The sequence below is a fragment of the Malus sylvestris genome, chromosome 10 (genome assembly GCF_916048215.2).
Source record: "Malus sylvestris chromosome 10, drMalSylv7.2, whole genome shotgun sequence".
NCBI classification, from domain to species: Eukaryota; Viridiplantae; Streptophyta; class Magnoliopsida; order Rosales; family Rosaceae; genus Malus; species Malus sylvestris.
Genome location: NC_062269.1, coordinates 38,702,950 through 38,723,676, shown reverse-complemented (window position 1 = coordinate 38,723,676; position 20,727 = coordinate 38,702,950). Strand labels below are relative to the sequence as shown.

At 38.0% G+C, this 20,727-nt stretch overlaps 3 protein-coding genes and 1 pseudogene across 5 annotated transcripts in view; all 4 read left to right on the top strand.

Moving 5' to 3' along the window:
• Positions 1–79: 79 nt before the first annotated feature.
• On the top strand, positions 80–2,335 carry LOC126584549 (serine--tRNA ligase-like; annotated as a pseudogene).
• A 3,144-nt stretch (positions 2,336–5,479) lies between these two features.
• LOC126584196 (uncharacterized) lies at positions 5,480–7,736 on the top strand. Its single transcript, XM_050248657.1, has 4 exons — positions 5,480–5,915; positions 6,592–6,671; positions 6,756–6,814; positions 7,213–7,736. The coding sequence occupies exons 1-4, from the start codon at positions 5,613–5,615 to the stop codon at positions 7,515–7,517; spliced, it is 747 nt and encodes a 248-aa protein (XP_050104614.1). The 5' UTR covers positions 5,480–5,612; the 3' UTR covers positions 7,518–7,736.
• An 870-nt stretch (positions 7,737–8,606) lies between these two features.
• LOC126585741 (apoptosis inhibitor 5-like protein API5) lies at positions 8,607–15,591 on the top strand. Of its 2 annotated transcripts, none has more exons than XM_050250241.1 (17): positions 8,607–8,775; positions 8,846–8,992; positions 9,119–9,280; positions 9,558–9,657; positions 9,749–9,814; positions 10,097–10,194; positions 10,282–10,356; positions 10,614–10,763; positions 11,662–11,727; positions 11,824–11,889; positions 12,580–12,690; positions 13,169–13,258; positions 13,345–13,451; positions 13,983–14,097; positions 14,182–14,247; positions 14,337–14,440; positions 14,960–15,591. In XM_050250241.1, the coding sequence occupies exons 2-17, from the start codon at positions 8,906–8,908 to the stop codon at positions 15,162–15,164; spliced, it is 1,668 nt and encodes a 555-aa protein (XP_050106198.1). In that variant the 5' UTR covers positions 8,607–8,775; positions 8,846–8,905; the 3' UTR covers positions 15,165–15,591. The 2 variants fall into 2 exon arrangements, with proteins under 2 accessions (XP_050106198.1, XP_050106197.1); XM_050250240.1 differs by having other exon boundaries at positions 8,608–8,775; positions 8,876–8,992.
• A 743-nt stretch (positions 15,592–16,334) lies between these two features.
• Positions 16,335–20,727, top strand: part of LOC126585743 (E3 ubiquitin-protein ligase At1g63170-like) — a 37,104-nt gene continuing 32,711 nt past the window's right edge. Inside the window, exons 1-5 of one of the 2 annotated variants that reach the window (XM_050250244.1) lie at positions 16,341–17,143; positions 17,397–17,516; positions 17,621–17,753; positions 18,310–18,474; positions 18,892–19,322. In XM_050250244.1, coding sequence (XP_050106201.1) covers positions 16,593–17,143; positions 17,397–17,516; positions 17,621–17,753; positions 18,310–18,474; positions 18,892–19,068 — 1,146 coding nt within the window. In that variant the 5' untranslated portion in view covers positions 16,341–16,592 and the 3' untranslated portion in view covers positions 19,069–19,322. Of the gene's footprint in view, positions 17,144–17,396; positions 17,517–17,620; positions 17,754–18,309; positions 18,475–18,891; positions 19,323–20,727 lie in introns of those variants that run through there. The other variant, XM_050250245.1, reaches the window with a different exon arrangement.

The following is a 20,727-nucleotide window of genomic DNA, read 5'->3' as shown; positions in this document are numbered from 1 at the left end:
ACATGGTCTAATACCAATTTATGAGTTTAATATATTAAACTCATGAGTGTGATACTTATAAATTGGTAGGCTCTAAAGTATGACTCTTGACAGTATTGAACTCACAGTATTGTCACAATAGCATTTTTAGTATCAATTCCAGACTACCTAATTTCTGTGTAGGTATCACATTCAGTCATACTACTATGAAAGGCCGTAGGATAAACTTGAAGTAGAAATAGCGCTTGTATTTAAAAGAAAACTCCAATATATTTCTTTATAGAAAATTTAGATAATTTGATAAAAAAATTAAAAAAAAAATCGTCTAAGTTAGACTAGGATTCAATCCATTGTTTCCTTCTAGAAGAGCTTAGGTGAATAGGTTCATTGTAACTATGGAATCCCCAATAATTAAAACAAGATTATGTATAAAACATTATGTAAATGGCTTTATATTAGTAGCTGAAGAAGTCATGGTAACGACGTATTTGTTCCATAAAAAGCCTCTCTCATTTTGTTGTACAAACATGGATTTTAACTTTCACTTTGGACTCAAATTGATTTACTTTTTTGCTATAGTGAGGGTCGGCCGGAAAGAATCAAATTCTTGATTTAGCGTAATTCTACGTAAGTGACTCTCTACTACAGTAATGAAGAGAAGTGTTGCCCTTACACCATTCTAAAATATTTTTTAGTCCTATATTTGTATATGTAAATTTCATATATACTATTGTCTCCGTGTTGACGAAGGATAAGAAATATTTTTTCTTTGAATATGTTCTTATTTTTTTTAATTTTAGATACTAGGAAAAGAAATATTTTCGATACTAGGATTAAGCCGATCAACATTTTATGCTTATTTAGAATAGGTTCGGTTAACTTGAATATTTTTCGTTAAGCTTGTAAGTTGATCTATGTCGAAATCTTGGTTTTGTTATTTGTATAACTGAATATCTGAATTGATATTTCGGGAGGCGGGCGGAGATGCGACTGAGTTGATTAAGAACACTGAGGAAAACAGGAGGCTGGTGGCAGAGAAAGAAGCTGAAGTTGGGGAGGCTTTAAAATTGTTGAATGCAAAGATGGAAGAAATTGGAAACATTGTGCATCCTTCGGTTCCCATCAGTGATGATGAGGCAAACAATGCCGTGATCAGATCATGGGGCGAAAAACGGATGCAGGAGCCAGCGTTGAAAAATCACGTTGAGCTTGTGAAGCTCCTAGGGGTTGTGGACTTTGAATGAGGAGCTGAAGTGGCTGGAGGCAGAGGTTTTTACCTAAAACGCGTCGGCATGCGCCTCAATCTAGCTCTCGTAACCTTTGCTCTTGATTTTCTTGAGAATAGGGGATATGAGGAATTGGAGCCTCCACTTTTTATGAGAAAGGGTATGATGGCAAAGTGTGCTCAGTTACACGAATTTGACGAGGAACTTTACAAGGTAACCGGGGAAGGAGACGACAAATATCTGATAGCTACATCTGAACACCTTGTGCATATCATGCAGGCCAGTATATCCATCCATCCCAGCTACCGATAAAATACGCTGGATTTTCACATTACTTCAGGACAGACGCCGGTTCACATGGTAAAGATACGTTGGGACTATTTCGGAACCATCAGTTTGCGAAAGTTGAACAGTTCTGCATTACATCTCCAAATGGAAATGACTCTTGGGACATGCATGAGGAGATGTTAAAAAAATGCGGAGGAGTTTTATAAGGTGCTAGACCTACCCTATTGTGTTGTGGCTGTTGTTTCGGGGGCTTTGAATGGTGTGGCGGCAATGAAGTACGATCAAGAAGGGTGATTTCCGGCATCTTAGACATACAGAGAACTGGTCTCATGTTCAAACTGTACAGACTTCCAGTCGAGAAAACTAGAAATTCGATACGGGGAGCAGGGAAAGGGCAATGATCAGACGCAGACAATCACTTGTTGAACTCCACTCTTACAGCCACTACCAGAACCATGTGCTGCATTCTCGAGAACTACCAGAGGGAACATGGTGTTGAGATACCGAAAGCTTTGCAAAATTATATGGGGGGAAAGACCTTCCTACATTTCAAGGACAAACCAGCCGCTGATGTCAAACGAAAGAATCAAAGGGAAGGAAAGCTTGTCTAATTTATAAAGTGGTTTTTCTTCTGTATAAAATTTAGAACTTGGATTTTACTCTTTATTTACATGATTAGGTTATTGATATATCACCTGTCACATATTATCATAAATATTGTCATCTTTAAGCACTCTTTGCAGACTTAAGGAGAAGCACAATTACGAAAATGAATACCTAGCCCAAGCTCCATTAGGCCATGGCCGAAGGGAAGCCCTAGAAGGCTAGAATCCTACACCTTAAACGGCGTCCACAGAAAAGAAACGAGTCCTTATATATCATCCTAAGCCGCTAGGGTTTCCAAAGATACAGACGTAGAATCCTTGTAATCTGCGATATGGACCGAATATCTCAGTTACCGGAACCAATCATGCTGCAAATTTTCTTTGGCTTGCGGAAGATGCCATCCGTATGAGCTTTGTGTCCAGGACTTGGTAAGATTTATGGAACTCACTACCAACCTCTCAATTTCGTTTCGATGTTGATCAGCGTCCTATCTCTTATGGTGACCCAACTGGTGGAAATCGTAAACAAAATTTTTTGGTAAGAATGGTCAATTTAATTAGGGACAATTTCGTTATATCATACTAATATATCTGTAACATGCTCTTTTGTTGTATATTAATGGCTTCTGCGAGTCGCAGTTCATATATGAGGAGTTGATGTGTAGGGAAGAAAATCCCCCTTGCTGCAGAGACACCAGCATCAAATGTTGGCGGCATTACTTGAAGTCCAGTAAGATCAAAAGCTTTGAAGATCAATCGTCAGCGCTCTATGGCGAAGATTCATTAGTGTTGTTAGCAGAACTTGAAGAAGTTAAGGAAGCATCTTTTGAGCTCCAATGGTTGAAGTCGAATTACGCCATTTGTGTCGCACAACACATATTTTTGCAACTGTCCGAAGGAAGCAAAATGATATTCACCTTAAATTGAACATGCAAATTGTCCCAGAAAATCCCATGATTGGTGGACAAGTTAAATTGATGTGTCAACGGAAAGTTTTCTCCTTGATATAACGGTTTGTGAATACCCTTCATAGAAGGCTAGAAGCAAAGTTGTTAAATTCTAAATACTTCCAGAAGCTAATGGAATCATAGTTATAAAGATGTCCAAATAAATATCAAGGTCAACTAATCAACTAGTTGTTTATTGAATATTTGACCCAGACGTGCAGATAAATCAGTTGATCAAGTCAGTGTGCTCGTCCATTTACACCCCAGCTCGAATTTCTATTTTGTAAATTAGAGCAGTTTAGAATTCAAAACTAGAAATTTGTGAGGAGGATGTATGGTGTTAAGGGGAAAATAATACAAGATCCAACTAGGTGTAAGGGGAGAAGATTGGTCAACAATAGGGGCTACAAAACACAATAAGACTAAATGCATGAGAGGTCTAGAAGGAGAAAAAGAAGTTTTCGTAAAGGATTTCTCTTTCAGATATTAGTACAAGCCTAACTATGAAACGATGCAGTCTAAAATTATTAATCCAAAAGGATAAATGCATGAATATTTCATCTTGCAGGAGAGAAAATCTATAACAACTTAGCACGAGTAGTTGTCATAGGGTGGCTTTTTGTTGTATTGATCCTAAGTTCAAGCCCGGATAAAGGAGGAGTGGGAGGGCGTTAGGTAGTCGACAGCCGGCACTCCTCGGTTACGTCGAATCCTTATGGTTAGGGGTGAGGATCGGAGATCAGGAAATACCAAAGAGCGACCGTTTTCGCTACCTAGGATCTATCTTGCAAAAGAACAGAGAATTAGATGGAGATCTCAACCATAGAATACAAGTTGGATGGATGAAGTGGAAGAGTGCACCCGCGCGTGTTGTGTGACCGTCGTAGGCCACTGAAGCTCAAGAGAAAATTTTATAGGACGGCAATAAGGCCGGCGATACTGTATGGCACAGAATGTTGGGCGGTGAAGCATCAACACGTACACAAAATGGGTGTAGCGGAGATGAGGATGCTTCGTTGGATGTGTGGGCACACGAGAAATGATAAGATTAGGAATGAGGATATCCGAGGTAAAGTAGGAGTAGCCGAAATTGAAGGAAAGATGAGAGAAAATCGGTTATGGTTGTTTGGACATGTGCAAAGAAGGCCTACTGACGCTCCGGTTCGAAGATGTGACTACAAGACAGAGGTTCAGGGCCGAAGGGGTAGAGGAAGACCTAGGAAAACTTTGAAAGATACCCTAAGAAAAGACTTAGAGTACTTGGATCTAACGGAGGACATGACACAAAACCGAGCGCAATGGCATTCTAGGATTCATATAGCCGACCCCACTTAGTGGGAAAATGCTTTGTTGTTGTTGTTGTTGTTGTTGATCCTAAGCTCAAGCTACACCGCTAATCTTTCTTCAATGCTTACCATCAAACGGATCGAACCAAACGTAATAGACATCGAAATGCTGAAGAGAACCGAAACAAGAGTTGGGTCAACTGCAGATTCACTTGTCAGGAACTACATGCTTGATGTTATTGGATTCAGAAACGCAAACATCATAGAAATAGACCCCAACACAACTTGGACGATTTCAAGAGCAAACGTTTATCTGCTGTCTTTCTTGAACTCCAATTTGCAAAAATACTCATCAACCAGAGCTGTAAGGGATACATTAGAACCGCGCCAACCTACAGATTCGGAGGATTCAGCTTTGTAAGTAGTGAATACATTGCATACAACACATCTTTTTACTATTCAACATTAGGGAAACGGTTTTTGCACATCATTATTTGTTTTTGTCTGCTTATTCTCCTTTGGTTTATTCAATCCAAAGGACAATAAATTACCAAACAATGGTGTGCCGAAATCACTTCCCTCAATTTAAGTAGTTCTACGAAACTAACAGAAATGATCCAAGTATTGTTTCATTTCTTAGTTCCCAAGAAATGTGAGCTTCTAAGTGCTCCTCTTTCATTGTAATATAAAATTTTCATCACTTCAAATGACAAAAATGTTATTTATAGTTTTAGCCATTTGAGTAATTTTACTCAAAGACTGCTGTTTTGACAAACATTAAATATTAGTTTTTTCTATTTTTTTTAGAGAGAACAAGAATTTGACCAACATCGTTTTCTTCTGCGCTAACCACTATTCATGAGATCAAATATAATTAGTCTAATTTCGAGAGTTTCTTTGAGAAAATATAATTGAATTTTAAATAATGTCTATCTGATCACATGACACGTACTTACCATGAACAGTCATATCAACACTTTATCGACTAAATTATTTATATTATTGATTCTATCCATACTTCAGATATAAAGTCATCATAATGCTAGTAGAAGTCTAAGAAGAAGTAGATGACGACGTGATCACATCATTAGAAAGTCAACAAGATACGTGGCAATTGCTTGAGCTTACTTGGGCTTACGCATCGAAACCTGTCGGCCTATTTGTATTTCTAGTCCCGAAAGTGTTTCATAAAAATTCCTGAATGCTTGCAGCTCTCCAGCAGCAGTCACAATCCCAATCAGCTCTTGACTCCGAAGTCCGAGCACTTGAGAATCTTCTAAAATGCGAAGAGCTTCCAGGATCTTTACGCTTCCAGCTTCAAACCTCATCGGCCATTCTTCTGCTTCTACTGGCGCTTTGCACAAACACTCCTTCACAACTCTGACCCTGCAACAAAATCGCCAAAACCCACAACAGCAATCGTTTCCGGGAGGATTTCTGAAATGGGGTTCGCTGGGTTTCTTGAGGGCTTTGAGTTTTGCTGCTGGGTTCAATCCCTTGAAGGCTAAGCCGTTGGATTCCATTATTGATGTCGAGAGGGTGAAAGATCGCTCGGCCGAGGACATCGCTTCGGCTTGGGACGATGTAAGCCTCTCAGTACCCTTGCTTTTCTGTGCCTCCAAATGTTACATTTTACTGTACAACTTTAGTTTATCTGTGGTTTTTTGAACTGGGTTTTGATTTCTTTTTCTTAATTTGATTGATTTGCTTTTCTTTCGATTAATTAGATTGTTGCAGAAGCTTGTTTCATTTGCTATAATATTCTATAATTTGATCGAATTGGTAAAAAAGATAAGACTTTAAGCTGCTCAGTACTTGTAGCTGTAAAATTTCTAGCTTTGTCATAGCTTTAAAGTTTCGTTCTTGAAGATTTCAAGCTCACATTTTTGTGCTGGTTGAGACACTGTTTTTCTTTTTTTGGGATAATGTGATATTATTCTGAACTACTCTAACTTACCGGAGGAGGATTCGAACACGGGTGCAAGGAGATTCTAGCCACTACATTGTATCTATCTTGTCCCTTAATATGAATTGCCTGTGTGTTAAATCTAAGCTGTCTGCTGCTTGAGGCCGCAGTGTAAAGTCATTTTCTAACCTGATTTTCATGATATCCTCATGAGCTAAAATTTACGTTTACCATGCATCATGTGCATTTACGATTGATCTTGCTTATCATTTCATTAGTGTCTTACTAGATGTGGCTTCCGTTGCAAGATTGTTTTCTAGTATGATTTACGTTTAGACGGGTTGTCTTATATAGTTTCACCTGGGAAGAGGTCATATCGGTGCATCCATGAATGCAAAACTATATCACCTGTTGGAGCATAGAGCGGCAGATTGGTAATCAGTTTACGTAACGATTGTCTTCCTTTGCTTTCTTTCATCTTTCCGTTGTTTTAACTTTCAACTTGTTTATCATGGCAGCCGGTATTTTGTCATTCCCTTGTGGAGAGGAAATGGTTATACCACAATGTTTGCTCAAGGTTTGGCCTCTAGCCAGTCTATTTACTACTCTTTCTAGTGATCACTTTAGCACATCTTACATTCGCTACCGAACATTGTGCATGTTATGTAGAAGCAATAACGCGCCAGTATAGGACTACTTAACTTGCTTTTGTTAGTTTCTGTCATTAATATGTCAAGAGTTATCTATGCCCGTCTTTGATGTTGTCATTGCACAATGCTGAGTGGCAACATCAAAGAAGAGCATAGATGGGACCTCTCGAGACGAGTGACATTTTGCAATCTTGCATATCAGTAGAGAACTTGCTCATGAGATTATAAAATTAAAGAGTTTGAAGAAACTGTTTTCCGATTAAAATAACTAAACAGTTGGATAATGCCTTGTCGTATCAAGTTTTGATTCAAAACTCTCTTGCAGTACAGATGCCACACATGGTTTTCACTGGTCTTGAAGATTACAAGGCGAGGGGAACTCAAGCTTCTCCCTACTTCGCTGTGACTTACTACAACGAATTTGCAGAAAGCAAGGACATGGTGCTTATTCGAGGGGATGTCGTACTCCCCAGCAAACTCACTGACTCGGAGGCAAAATGGCTTGTGGAGACCACCCAATCATTTTATTTGAACGACATGAGGTATAAGCTGGTCGAACGGTTCAACAAACAAACACACGATTTTGAGTTCAAGGATGTCTTGCAAGCATTAGAAATGCCGATTCTGTGATTTCTCCAACGGAAAGAAATTTGTCTTACTAGCCGTGATAGAAGGACCTTTGTCAATAAGGGAGGATTAATTTGATTTTTTTCAAAAGGGTGTTGTACTTGTGAGAAATCCCCATAGGGGATACCATGTTTCATACTGATTTGTGCCTTGAATTTTGTGAGAATTGTTTTAACAAAGCCTAGTATTGAAAAGGTCACGTAAATTGTCATGATTATACAAGGTGGAGAAACTTGGAGCAATAATTTCTGAACTTGGCCCAATCGGAGTGTTGGTCCATGAACTAAAAATCTGTGAGTATTGTTCTTTGAACTTGTTATAATGTGGGGCAATGGTCATTTTGTCAACTCTATTAGAATTTTCATCCATTTTTTGTTCCTTTAAATTCTTTATTGTGGATGAAAGTTCTAACGGAGTTAGCTAAAAAAACCATTGCTCTGCATTATAATAAGTTCAGAGACCAATATTCACGGATTTTTAGTTCAGATACCAAAACTCCATTTGATCTAAAGTTGAGATTGATTTTCGCACAATCTTTTCTTTTGTTGTACACCCATGTTTATTTGTCTCATGGCTTCCTTATGAGCTATTCAATCTAAAGGTCAAAAATAAATAGGGGAGAGCAGAAGGGAAAAAGTTCTTTTCCTAGTCAAAACTATCTCATTTACGTATTGTATGAAACAAATTGTAGTAAATCATGCAATTAACAAAGTTCAATAGCCATGTCGATTAGATGAAGAAAATAAACTTAAAATTTGAACAGACTCAATTTCTCAAAAACTTCATATACAAGAAAACGGACATGCTGTAAGAGTATCTTTAGATGTTCATACATTAGGAGTTTGCTGGTTTGGTATTGCTGTGCTTTGAAAAAAAACTTCTTCTGCTATGCTTGAGAACAAATTCATTTTTGTTGCTTCACGTTTTCAGCTTCTTTTTTTTCACTCAAATCTATGAAAATAAGTTATTTTTAAATGTTTATCAAACATATTTTTAACTCAGTCCCAAACCAGACGGTGCGTTTTGAGCATTAGGGGAAACGTTTTTCTTTGCTTTCTCGGTTAGAAGCCCAAAGGCCCGACGAGACGTCGTCGTATGACTAAGGTAAACGGCATAGACGAAGCTCGGCCCCGTCTTTTTCTCTTCCCCATCAAACCCTCTCCTCGTCTTCTTCTTCTTCTTCTTCGTCGTCGTCTTCTTCTTCTCCCACTCTCTCTCTCTCTCTCTACTTTCTCTCTCTACACTCCAGAGCCAAAAACCAGTAAGCTCTCTTTCGTATTCCAAAATAATAACTATGAAATTTCGAATACCTTTGCGTAATATAATAATAGTTCAATTTTTTGTTCCAAATTTCGCCTCAGCTTCTTCAGAGAGCCAGAAGAGCAGCTCCAATGGCTGACCCCTCCGGCGAGGCCAATCACATCGAGAAGCTTTACGAGTTCGGCGAACGACTGAACGAGTCCAAGGACAAGTCCCAGGTGCCCCACGCACGCCAATTTCCTTCCAGCATCCTTTCATATTTCATACTTTTTGAAATTTTGGTTTCTAGGGTTTTTCTGGGTTTTAATATTTTGCGATTTTTGTTTTGTTTTTTTGTAATTCAGAATGTTAAGGATTACCAGGGGATTATCAATGCGGCCAAGACCAGTGTCAAGGCCAAGCAGCTGGCTGCCCAGCTTATTCCGAGGTTCTTCAAGTTCTTCCCCGAACTTTCGCAGCCCGCCATCGACACGCACCTCGATTTGATTGAAGAAGAAGAGCTCGGGGTTAGTTCATATCTGTATACCCACTCGTAATTACTTGCACTCATTGCATTTTTTGATGCCCTAGCTATATTTGGTAACTGGAAAATTGTGGAGTTTTTTTTTAATTTTTTATGGAAGAGTTAGATCCCTGTCGAAAAAGTTTGTGTCTTGAATTAGTTTGTTGTGACATATTTGAAGTAATTTATAACATGCCTTTGCATGTTATTCTTATTTGGGGTCTTGCTCGTTTTGATATTCAGTTCAACTATTTAGTTCGGATCATCAATGTAATGTGCAGGTACGAGTCCAAGCTATTCGGGGCCTTCCCTTGTTCTGTAAGGATACGCCTGAACATATTGCGAAAATTGTAGACATTCTTGTGCAGCTCCTTGCATCTGGTAATTTTTTTTGTTTCCATTCTTTGTTGGGAATTGTGATTCTGGGAGTATGGTGGTTGTGTTATATGAGTCTGATGTTGGCCTTTTTTAGAGGAATTTGTGGAGCGTGATGCTGTGCATAAAGCACTTATGGCTCTTTTGAGGCAAGATGTTAAAGGTATATTTGTGATCTTCAAACTAACTGATAGTGAATCATCATAGATTATATGTTTAGTACAAATTAACTGTTAGGGCATGATTACAAATTAACTGATGTATGATCACATCAGATTTTAAGTTGGCATTTTTATTTATAAGAAAATATGTATATGTGTACAAATGTATACACATTTTATGCAGATTTATGTGTTTTTACTAGCCTTAAGTTCAACAACTGATACATCTTGGATCATTGAAATCTATCTCTTTCATAACGTATCTCATCTTCTTGTATGCACAGCTTCTTTGACAGCATTATTCAAGCACATTGGGAGTGTTGATGAACCAAGCACAGATGAGTTCATTCGGGAGAAGGTTTTAAGCTTCATTAGAGATAAGGTGAGAAGACCACTTTGTCGAATGTCCAGTACGATTATTATCATGTATCTCTTAAGATAACTGGATGTTGAATGATCAAAATTGTAGGTATTTCCTATTAAAGCTGAACTTTTGAAGCCTCAGGAAGAAATGGAAAGGCATATTACTGATTTGGTAAAAAAGGTGTGTACATGAATGCTGTGCTAATTGTCTTCATGCGCATGTTTATTTAGAGTCTTGGAACTGTGTACTTAAGTTCCTATGAATGTATTATTTTGAAGCGTGGCATGATGCTTTGTCGCATCTATTTAGTAAATTTATAGGCTGTTCTCTTTCCCTCATGTTACCTTTAGTTAAAAGAAAAACCATGGACATTTATAATTATTATCTCTTCAATTTTATTTTACTTTTCTGTTGAAAGGTTGTATATTCAATTGCAGAGTCTGGAAGATGTGACTGGTGCAGAGTTTAGAATGTTTATGGACTTCTTAAAAAGTTTGAGCATATTTGGGGAGAAAGCGCCTGCTGAACGCATGAAAGAACTTATTGGAATTATTGAAGGACAAGCTGATTTAGATGCCCAATTCAATGTAAGCACATGTTTTATTGTGTTGATTTAAGGGTAAAGAATAGAAGCTTCTGACCAAGCCGAATATGCAAAATGTACTCACTATGAGTAATGCAGAAATAAGCGTTTTTGATATTGCTCTGTTATTTCATAAGATGCTTGCATTTATTTTGTCATCAGTATATCTGATGCATTGACTTTGTGTTTTGATTACTATTTTATGATTGTATCATACCTGAACCAATATCAACCCATGAGTGTTGAATATATATTTGAGTATATACTATATAGTAATGTTGATGATTACATTTTTCCAGCTTGGTTTAGCTCCTTGGAAGTTTTTGTTTTGGTTGCTAATGTTATTTATGCTTGGGTGACATCATATGGAATTAATCTTCTGTTAAAGAATTTGGCCAAGCTAAGATGAGGCTCTTCATTTGTTGTGCTTAGCGTAGTCATTTGATTCAATGTGTATGTTGTTCTTATTCTTGAGACTTCTTACCAGCTTTCTCATCATAATATTGACTGCATACTCAAGATTTGTTAAGTGATAAGTTTGTGTACTTTTCCCTTTTTCATTGGGATGATCAACAAATCTGTCAATGGTAAACAGTTGAAGCTCTACTTAGTTATCTAGTATTCATAGGATCCCAATTAGACCTGTAATCAAACCAGTAGATTAACAGGTGGTTTTTGGGGCTGGGGTAGTCTACAACTATGCATGTTTGTAGGGTTGAAAGTTTGAGTTAGAATATTATTTCAAATTATAATGACCATTTAGGCTAGAAGGAAACAAAAGTGATGCTGTTGGAAAAGATGCTTCCACAATGTATATTCTACTTCCTCTCTTAATATCAATGTATTCTTTTTAATCACTATGGTTCTTTTGGTAGCTTAACACCAAAATGGTTGGGATGCAGGTTTCAGATGCTGATCATATTGATAGGTTGATATCCTGCCTATTCATGGCTCTGCCATTTGTTGTGGTGTGGCCTCTAATTATCATAGATTTTTCCTTGTGCTTTTGATGTGTATATTTCTGGGAATCAAGTACCAACCATGTTTATTCATATTTGATATAGAGGGGTGCGTCAAGCAGCAAATTCCTAAATTATCTGGACAAACACATCCTTCCGGTTTCGGACAAGGTAACATCATCACTTCCACTGAATTGGTATATTATTCTAGTATGTATATCAAGTTTCTTGGTAATCTGAAGAGTTTTATTTCTATATAGTTCCATACATTGAGCCAGTATTGGCCAAAACAACTGAAAATGTTTAGATTTTTCTAACAAACTGATATATAATTAAACATTGGGATAGAATATTTTCTATATATTTGTTTGCTTGATTGGTTTTTGTGTGAAATGTTCCATCGGAATCTGGAATGATATATCCTTTCTGCTATTGGTCTCCTAATCTTGCTTTATTTCTTTTTCTTGACTCAACTACTCAATTACTAAAGCAGTGTTTATACCAAATAGTTGATGTCTTTATTTCCATATGAATCCAGAAGTTTTTATGGGTTGTAAGTAGTCATACTTTCTTCGCACTTGTCTACTTTGTTATGAGGACTCTGAGAAATGATCATTACATTCTGAAATGAAAACAAGGACAATATGGAATATAGGATTAAGTAAATAGCATGGGGGGTGCGGTACTGGCAAGCCTTTTATCGATGATAAAAATAAAATTTTAAGTTCATTTCAATTTTTATCAGTATCTTTCTATGACTGTGTGACAATATTTATATTATGCTGTGCTTTCTTTATAGTATTTTATTGTAATGGGAAAGCTTGTCAGATTTTTATTCAAACAATGTTTTTTTTTTGTCAGCTTCCTGATGAAAGAAGGCTAGATTTGCTCAAAGCCCTTGCAGAAGTTTCACCTTTCACAGCACCACAAGATTCTCGTCAGATCCTTCCTTCTGTTGTTCAGCTGTTAAAGGTACAATTTTTTTAATCGGTAATGACATCAGTTTGTATATTCAAAATTATCAGATGATTGGACTATGTGCGTGAAGATCTGACTTTTAAAATACTCTCCACTGTTACAGTTGGTGGTTATAAATGTAAATGCCTAATGCGAGGCGTTTAAATTCAGACAAGATGAAAAACAAGCCTTTTGGGACTCAAGTTATTAATTAAAAATTATTTAAATATGTATTATTTGTATTAATTATTGTTCAACAGTAATAGTCACTCTCAGACCTTGTAATATTCATTTATTACAAGGCGCATTGCAGTGAGGTGAACCTCAATTGTGCCTTAAAAAAACTTATTAGAATTGATGTATTCACATTCAGTGTTTGGACAGTATCGGCTTTTTTATTTGTTTCAGGTCTGGATAACAAGCCGTTTTGAGTCATTTTTTTGTGTTTATTATCTCGTTGCAAATTAATTTTTATTCTATTTTTTCCTTGCAGAAAAACATGCCTCGGAGAAAGACTGGAGATGAGTTTAACTTCACTTACGTAGAGTGCTTATTGTACACATTCCACCATCTTGCTCACAAGGTAATTTGATTTCCAGTCAACCTCCCTTGTCAATACTACTGTGAACAAACATTGTTTTGTGCTTACTTGATTTCTTTATCATATAGGTTCCTAATGCTACTAACAGTCTATGCGGTTACAAGATAGTGACTGGGCAACCATCAGATAGACTTGGTGAGGACTTTTCAGAGCAATATAAGGAGTTTACTGAGAGGTTAGTCTTTCTTTTTTCCTGTTTTTCTCCTTGTATATTTTAGTACTTATTCTAGTTTATATAATGAAGTACCACGTGAGTGTATATGTAGGAATCAAAATATGCCGAATAACTCATGCTCTTCTAAATCCTAGGTCATCCCGTTCCTTCATCTGGCTTATATTAGCCTCTTTTCTTGTCAATGTGCATCCAATATACTTTAGCCCTTGACTCCGGTTGTGAGATGGAGTGTTTTTTCTTAAGAGAGGTTGAGGCTGGTTAAAGCTTTCGGCGAGCCTTATCTTTTTCTTTTCGGAAGATATATTTCTTTCAATTAAAAGCCCAGTCTTTAATCCACATGGTAGCTCAAGTATTAGTACTCTGTCATTAGTTATGATGAGGGTAGTGGCCCCCATATCAAGGAGAAGTCTATGGATGAAATTGAAGACCTTGCAAATTACTGACATCTGATAAATTACTGTGAAAAGTGGAGAATCAAGTGGCCACACCTCTATAAGACTATAACTGGAAATATTATGATCGACTGTGCAGGTTGAGTTATGTTGAGGAGCTAACTAGGGCCACCATGAAGAAATTAACACAGGGAATGGCTGAAAAGAACAAAGCGATGGCAGCTGCAAAATCTGATGAAGCAAAGGATGCCATTGTGAGTTAATTTCATGGTCATTTCACAGTTTTGTGAACCGTTTCTGATAGCAGTTATCTTAAACAATGATTTTATGGTGTGCAGAAAACTGAAAAGCAGAATACTACAACTGGGTTGCGAACCTGCAATAACATATTGGCAATGACAAAGGTGAGGGCAACTGTTTGAGAATTTTGGATGGATGATCATTTATTCATGATCTTTTAGAACTGATGTTTAAATGATTTGAAACAATGTAGACTCTACATTCAAAAACACCCTCATTCATTGGAGACAAGAGCATCAACCTGTCTTGGAAAGAAGCAACAAAACCCGCTGTGCCCTCTAGCACACCTGTTGCAGGGTAAGAGAAATATTCTTGAACCTATATATATATATATATATATATATTTTTATTTTTTTTTGTATTACTCTCATTGGTTTGAAGAATAGTTCTTGATTTATGTGATGTCAGACTTTTGGCGTCATTAGTTCAGCATACATTTTCCTCAATTGCTTGTGCAAAGAATAAAGTTTGCAGTTCATTTATTTCAATTTTGTGGCTCGGAGAAAAAAAACTCAAAACACCTAATTTTCCTATGTTTTATCATATTCTTAGTCACAATCATGGGTTACTTGTTTGTCTTGTAATTTTTCTTGTTTTCTTAAATTGTAACAGACATCTATACTTGTCAATATTTCGCACTTCCTGACCATTTGTAGATCCGTAGACATCTACATTTTAATAGCTTAGTCTTTATCCATACGGGATGCACTTTGAATCTTGAAAGGAAGATATAACATGCTGCTGTGAAATCAACATTTTTATCCTATTGCATAGTTAAAGGATCCATTCTTATATGGTTTAAACCTACTGGTGCAGAGCAAAAAGACCTGCTAATTTTTCCAATGGATCCGGAAATATGCCTTCAAAAAAGGGGCGTGGCGGCGGATTACAAAATCAACTTGTTAATAGAGCATTTGAAGGTTTATCTCAAGGTGGAAGAAGCGGGGGAAGGAGCGGTGGTGGTGGAAGGAGCAGAGGCAGAGGGTGGGGTGGCCGTGGAAGGGGAAGGGGTTACAGATAGCTGCACCGTGAGACAACTTTGGGAAATCACGATTGTGAGAGAGACGTGGATGCGCCCCAGGAAAACGCAGATGAGTATATGATGTGCTGAATTCCTCTCTATGAAACGAGTTAGAAACAAGTTTTGTTTCATCGAGCAAGCTGATTTTACTCTAGATTCTTTGTTGATTAACGCTACTTATTATGTTCTTCCGGAGCTTTGTCTAACAAGAATGGGGCGACCGGATTACCGCTCTGAGTATTTCCATCCGTCGTCGAAAAAATATGCAGGGTTCCGAGACAGCTCCAGGAATCTATCCGTGCGTTAGTGAATGTATGCTTTCAGGGGATTTAATTTATGATACTGCTAGTTTGACTTTGTTTTTATGATTGAATGTTATGACTTTATAAGAACTCATACTGACTGATGGAAATTGCCTCCTTTGCCATTTTTAAGTTTTACCAATTACCTCTTTACTTTTTCCTTAAAAATAGGAATCGTTTGGAACTGTTTTGTAAATAACTGAGTTTTTTAAGAAAATAATTTTGATCCCAAAAAGGTTATTACTAAAACCGTTTTCAATTATTCTAACAGCATTTTCAAACGCGTTAATAAAAGTTTGTTCAACTATGCGATACGTTGTTGTTTGAAAGGGTTGAAGATTAAAGGGGTTGTTGCAAACTTAGGCCTACTCAAGCTGGAGGACTAGTGTGCCTCAATTTTTGCAATCAAGTTTGTATCGATATATTATCTCTTTAGTTTAAAGGGAATTTTAACGAAAAACTTTCGGTATTGTATACTTTAACAAAAAATCACATTTTCACACTAAAAAATCAATCTTGATACTATTCATTTTACCTTTTATTTTGTCCTTATCGTTAAAACTCAAAGTTTTCAAATAATTTTCTTTAGTTTTCTTAGTTTTTTAAATCATGTTAAAATGTCTGATTATTTTATTATGTTTCAGCGTGTGACATCGTTGCAGGGAACAAGTGGATGTGTAGTCTGAAATCACTAAAATACCACTAGAACAAAATTAATTTGCCAAGACTACCCCTCAATCAAGGCTTGACTTGACTTTATCCTTTTGCCTCACTAAATGACAAAATGGTAAAATTATCCAAAATTAATTTCCTTTTCTCTTTCCTATTTACAACAAAATAAAACAAAATATGCTTCGGTAGTCCCGCGCGTACGTCAACTCGTCCGTCGATTTTAACGGTTGCCAAAACCCCATGTGATTGTGTTGTGTTTAAAGTGTTTTCTTCCTTGCCACGATACAAAAGGCTCACCAAATTTTCCGATCAAATCATCCCCAAAAATCCGATCTTTCAATTCGATCCCCCACACTCTAACCCTAAATTTCACTTTTCCAGATCAAATGGAAAATCCCCAATTCAATTAGCTTCGAAATTCAGTAAAAATTGAAAGAAAAAAAATTTGAAAAATATGTTGAGCTCAAACCAGTACCAACCCTCTGCCTCCGACGCCTCGTCGCCGCTTTTAGGCCACTCCCTCGCCGACAACATCGTCCGGAGCCGGAGACTCATACGTCGGCCGCCGCATCCTCTCCGTGGCGCAGCTCGGTTCTTGCGACGCGCGAGCAGCCGCCGGATGATGCTGCGAGAGCCGTCGGTTAGAGTCCGTGAGGCCGCGGCGGAGCAGGTGGAGGATCGCCAGAGCGACTGGGCCTACTCCCGGCCGATTATCGTTTTGGACCTATTGTGGAACGCTGGGCTCCTGGGAATTGCCGTCGGGGTGCTGTCGCTGAGCTGGAAAGAGGAGCCTTCCGTCCCTTTGAGGACTTGGATTGGCGGTTACGCGTTTCAGTGCCTGGTGCATATGGTCTGCGTGGTCGTGGAGTGCAAGCGGAGGAGGCGCGGAGGTCAAGCGGCTGCGGGGGCGGAAGCGAGTTCTGCGTGGGAAAGTTCATCTGGGTCTGGGAGTGATGATGCTGAGGACTATGGAGTTGAGCAGAGCACAGATTACACTGCCACCAGGTTTTTCCCTTTTTCTTTTTCTCTTTTGAAATTATTAACTTTTTTGTTTTAGGGTTAATTGAGAACTTGAACTGGGGCTTTGAGTATTAACTGTTACTGTTTGTAGTACTGTAGCTGTTGCAATATCTGTTTTTGGGTGAAAATTGTTAAATTTGGGAATTTTGGATTGGATTTGAGCCTCTAGGAAAGAACCCATTTTCCAGTTGAAGAAATTGTCTTGACTGAGATTGATTGTGATGGTTTGATGTGGCAGTGTTGCAAAGAATTTGGAGTCTGCGAATACGGTATTTTCGTTTATCTGGTGGATTCTTGGGTTCTACTGGGTGACTGCTGGCGGTGAAAATTTGACACAGGAATCTCCCCAGTTATACTGGTTTGTTTGAGCTAATTGTCCCTTTTTGCTTCTGTTTTCTTTCAAGTCCTTTCTGCGCATGCTGTTGATTTTGTACACTTATAAAATGTGGGTTTCTTTTGCAGGATATGTATCACTTTTCTTGCTTTGGATGTTGTTTTCGTAGTCATCTGCGTTGTTCTTGCTTCTCTCGTTGGTATTGCCGTTTGCTTCTGTCTCCCCTGCATCATTGCCATCTTGTATGTTGTGACAGATCAGGTATGTGCTTGTAGGAAATGTTTGAGTTTATTCCGTACATTAAGGGTGCTTGATAATCGCTTGTCGTATGGACATAAGATATACTTTGACCGGTGAACGTCTATTGCACAACATTACGCCTCTTATCTTCTCGAGCCTCAAGAGTCAAGGCATACGAGGCAAACTAAGAATATAGTGTAATTTTCCTGTTGTCTGGTGCAATTGAATGCACTAAAACTTTCGGATAGGAAATTATGTCCAATCCCCACTGGGATTCTGGTTTAAGATCTAAACATGCCATTTGAAGACATTGTCTAGCAGTGATTTTCTGCTCTTGGAGATTTATAGTGACTTTGCTTTTATTTGTCAAATTTTGACTATCATATCTTGCACAGTTTCTGTGTATCAGTCGTTTACTTTTTTAGGAGAATTATTGAATTTCATTAACAGAACCTGTGAGAATTTTATACCTTCCTTCCGCTTATATGCTGTTAAATACTGTCTGTCCCTAAACCACTTATATGCTGTTGAATACTGTCTGTCCCTAATTTCCTGGTCATTTTTTGTTCCTGGACAGGAAGGAGCAACAAAGGAAGAGATCGATCGTTTGCCAAAGTACAAGTTCCGCAAGATACCTGATTTTGACAAAGTTAGTGGTGAGATCCAAGAATCTTTTGGAGGAGTAATGACTGAATGCGACACTACTACACCTACCGAACATGTTCTCTCCCCAGAGGATGCTGTAAGTTCCATGATACATTCTTGATATCTTTTTACTAGAAAGTCTCATAAAATAGTTAATTGTTTTTAGGGAACTTTAACGAAAAGCACCTGGTACTGTTCACTTTAACGAAAAACCACATTTTTACACTAAAAAGTCAATCATGCTATTCACTTTACCTTTTATTTTGTCCTTATCATTAAAACTCAAAGTTTTCAAGCCTTTTTCATTAGTTTTCCTTTGTTTTTAATGGCATGCTGAAATAGGTTTTTGTATTACCAACTGGAATTCATACATGTACTTGTTCAGCAATTGAGCCTTTCAAGTCATGTGTATGAAGGCCGGGGCACCAGTTCCGGGGTTTCAGTTTCTCATTGCCAAATTAACCCTACACCAAATCACTAAGTGTGCTTATTACGTGAGTTGTGTTTATCTTAGGAATGTTGCATCTGCCTTTGTGCCTACGAAGATGGAACTGAACTGCGTGAACTTCCTTGCTGTCACCACTTTCACTGCACCTGCATAGACAAATGGTTACAGATCAATGCCACCTGCCCACTCTGCAAGTTCAACATTTTGAAGTCCGTTAGCCAAAGCAGTAGCGAAGAAGTATAAAAAGCAAGTTTTGTATAACAGTTATGAGGAGATTGCATGCCCTGCTCCTATGTGTATAGACCTTGAAAGATTTCACCATCTGCCGGAATCCGGATGTAACTTCACGGTCGGGTTTGTTGCGGGAGCATCTTCACCTCCAAGAATGTTAGTTTGTATAATGAAAGTCATTTATGTGATATCTTATAAACAAAATGTTTAATATGTAATAGTCCTACCTTTTTTGACATAAATTACAAAATAGCATTTAACAAGGATATTCTCGTCTTTTGGCTGTAAAGTTCATGTGTCAGTTCCAGGATTTTTCAAATTATTTTTAGCTTCACAATTACGAACCAGGATCCTCTCCTGAGCAATTCCTTAGGGATCTCGCAATCTTATCCGTTTATTATATGTCGTGTGGTCAGAAATTATTTAAAATTTAAATTTTTAAAATTCAAATATGAATAGTACCTAACGAAAACTGACCGCATAATATAAAATGAACGGACAAGATTGCGGGATCCCTAGGGAATTGCTCAGGAGAGAATCCTGGTCCCCCCCCCAAAAAGGATTTATGGTTAGCATATAAACCAATTCTAAATTGTCTGCATATTGTATCTTTACATGTTTAATTCTTTCTTCCAACCAAATGGACCAATTGTTTCAAACAAACCCATTGACAATGGATTTAGGTTGAATTGGAGCGATACTATCTCACCACTCGCGCAGTCAGTTTCATTTCTTTTATTTATTTTTTATTTCTATTTAAAAAAAAATTGTTGTTTAGTAATACGGTTTAATACTATTTTTCTTTACTTGTAATTGAGTGGTTCTATGTTCAATTCTCATCAAAGATAAATTTGAACCACATTATTGTTAGCTCATTATGAGGCTAAGTTCATATTCTTTCCCTTAATGTGAATAATATCGTTTCTTCGAGAAAAAAAAAAAACAAAAAATCTCATGCTCTTTTCAAAACATGTCAATATTAAAAATAAGTGTAAATCTCAGTTTACCAGTTTCGTTGTTTTTAACATTTGGTACATAAAGTTTTTTTGTCCCAGACTCATACCTAAAGTGTTACTTTTGGAACAGTCTCGTAAATCCATTAGTCTGGCTGTTAAATCTAACTGATGATGTGATGTTTATATGAACAATGACTGGGCGTCACGTGTCAATAAAAATTAAAATTAAACATTAAAAAATTAAAAAAAATTACAAAAAAAAAAAAAAGTGTCTTCTTCCATAACCCCCCCGACCGTCCCTCCCTTATCGGCCTCCACCCATATGTGCAAATCCAAAATGTCAGTCGACGCCGCCCAGCCAGTCTCCACCCCTCGCCGCACCCCATGCACTCAGCAATTCGCTCAATCCACCCACCCAACTTCTGCGGCCTCCTCCTCATTCGAACATCTTCTTCTTCTCCCTCCCTTCTCCCTCTGCACCCACATCACATCCATCCTTCCTTCACCCCCCCCCCCCGACGGTGCCGTCCAACGCCATCGCTCAATGACGTGGACCTCGAGCAGAAGTCGCTCAACGACGTCGTGTGTCGGATGAGCTCGAATCTCGGCAAGCCAGATGGTAGATCTGGTCGACCTCGAGCAGATGGTAGATCCGGCCCCGCCCGTCACGACGATCCGGAGCCCCTTTCGTTTCAGCCCCAGTGGCACCTTCCTG

Coding starts and splice junctions, on each gene's coding strand:
- LOC126584196 (XM_050248657.1), top strand. CDS start 5,613: ATGCGAAGAGCTTCCAGGATCTTTACGCTTCCAGCTTCAAACCTCATC. Junction 6,672..6,755: donor GAGCATAGAGCGGCAGATTG/GTAATCAGTTTA, acceptor TTATCATGGCAG/CCGGTATTTTGTCATTCCCT. Junction 6,815..7,212: donor TACCACAATGTTTGCTCAAG/GTTTGGCCTCTA, acceptor ACTCTCTTGCAG/TACAGATGCCACACATGGTT.
- LOC126585741 (XM_050250241.1), top strand. CDS start 8,906: ATGGCTGACCCCTCCGGCGAGGCCAATCACATCGAGAAGCTTTACGAG. Junction 14,098..14,181: donor ATGAAGCAAAGGATGCCATT/GTGAGTTAATTT, acceptor TATGGTGTGCAG/AAAACTGAAAAGCAGAATAC. Junction 14,441..14,959: donor TCTAGCACACCTGTTGCAGG/GTAAGAGAAATA, acceptor CTACTGGTGCAG/AGCAAAAAGACCTGCTAATT.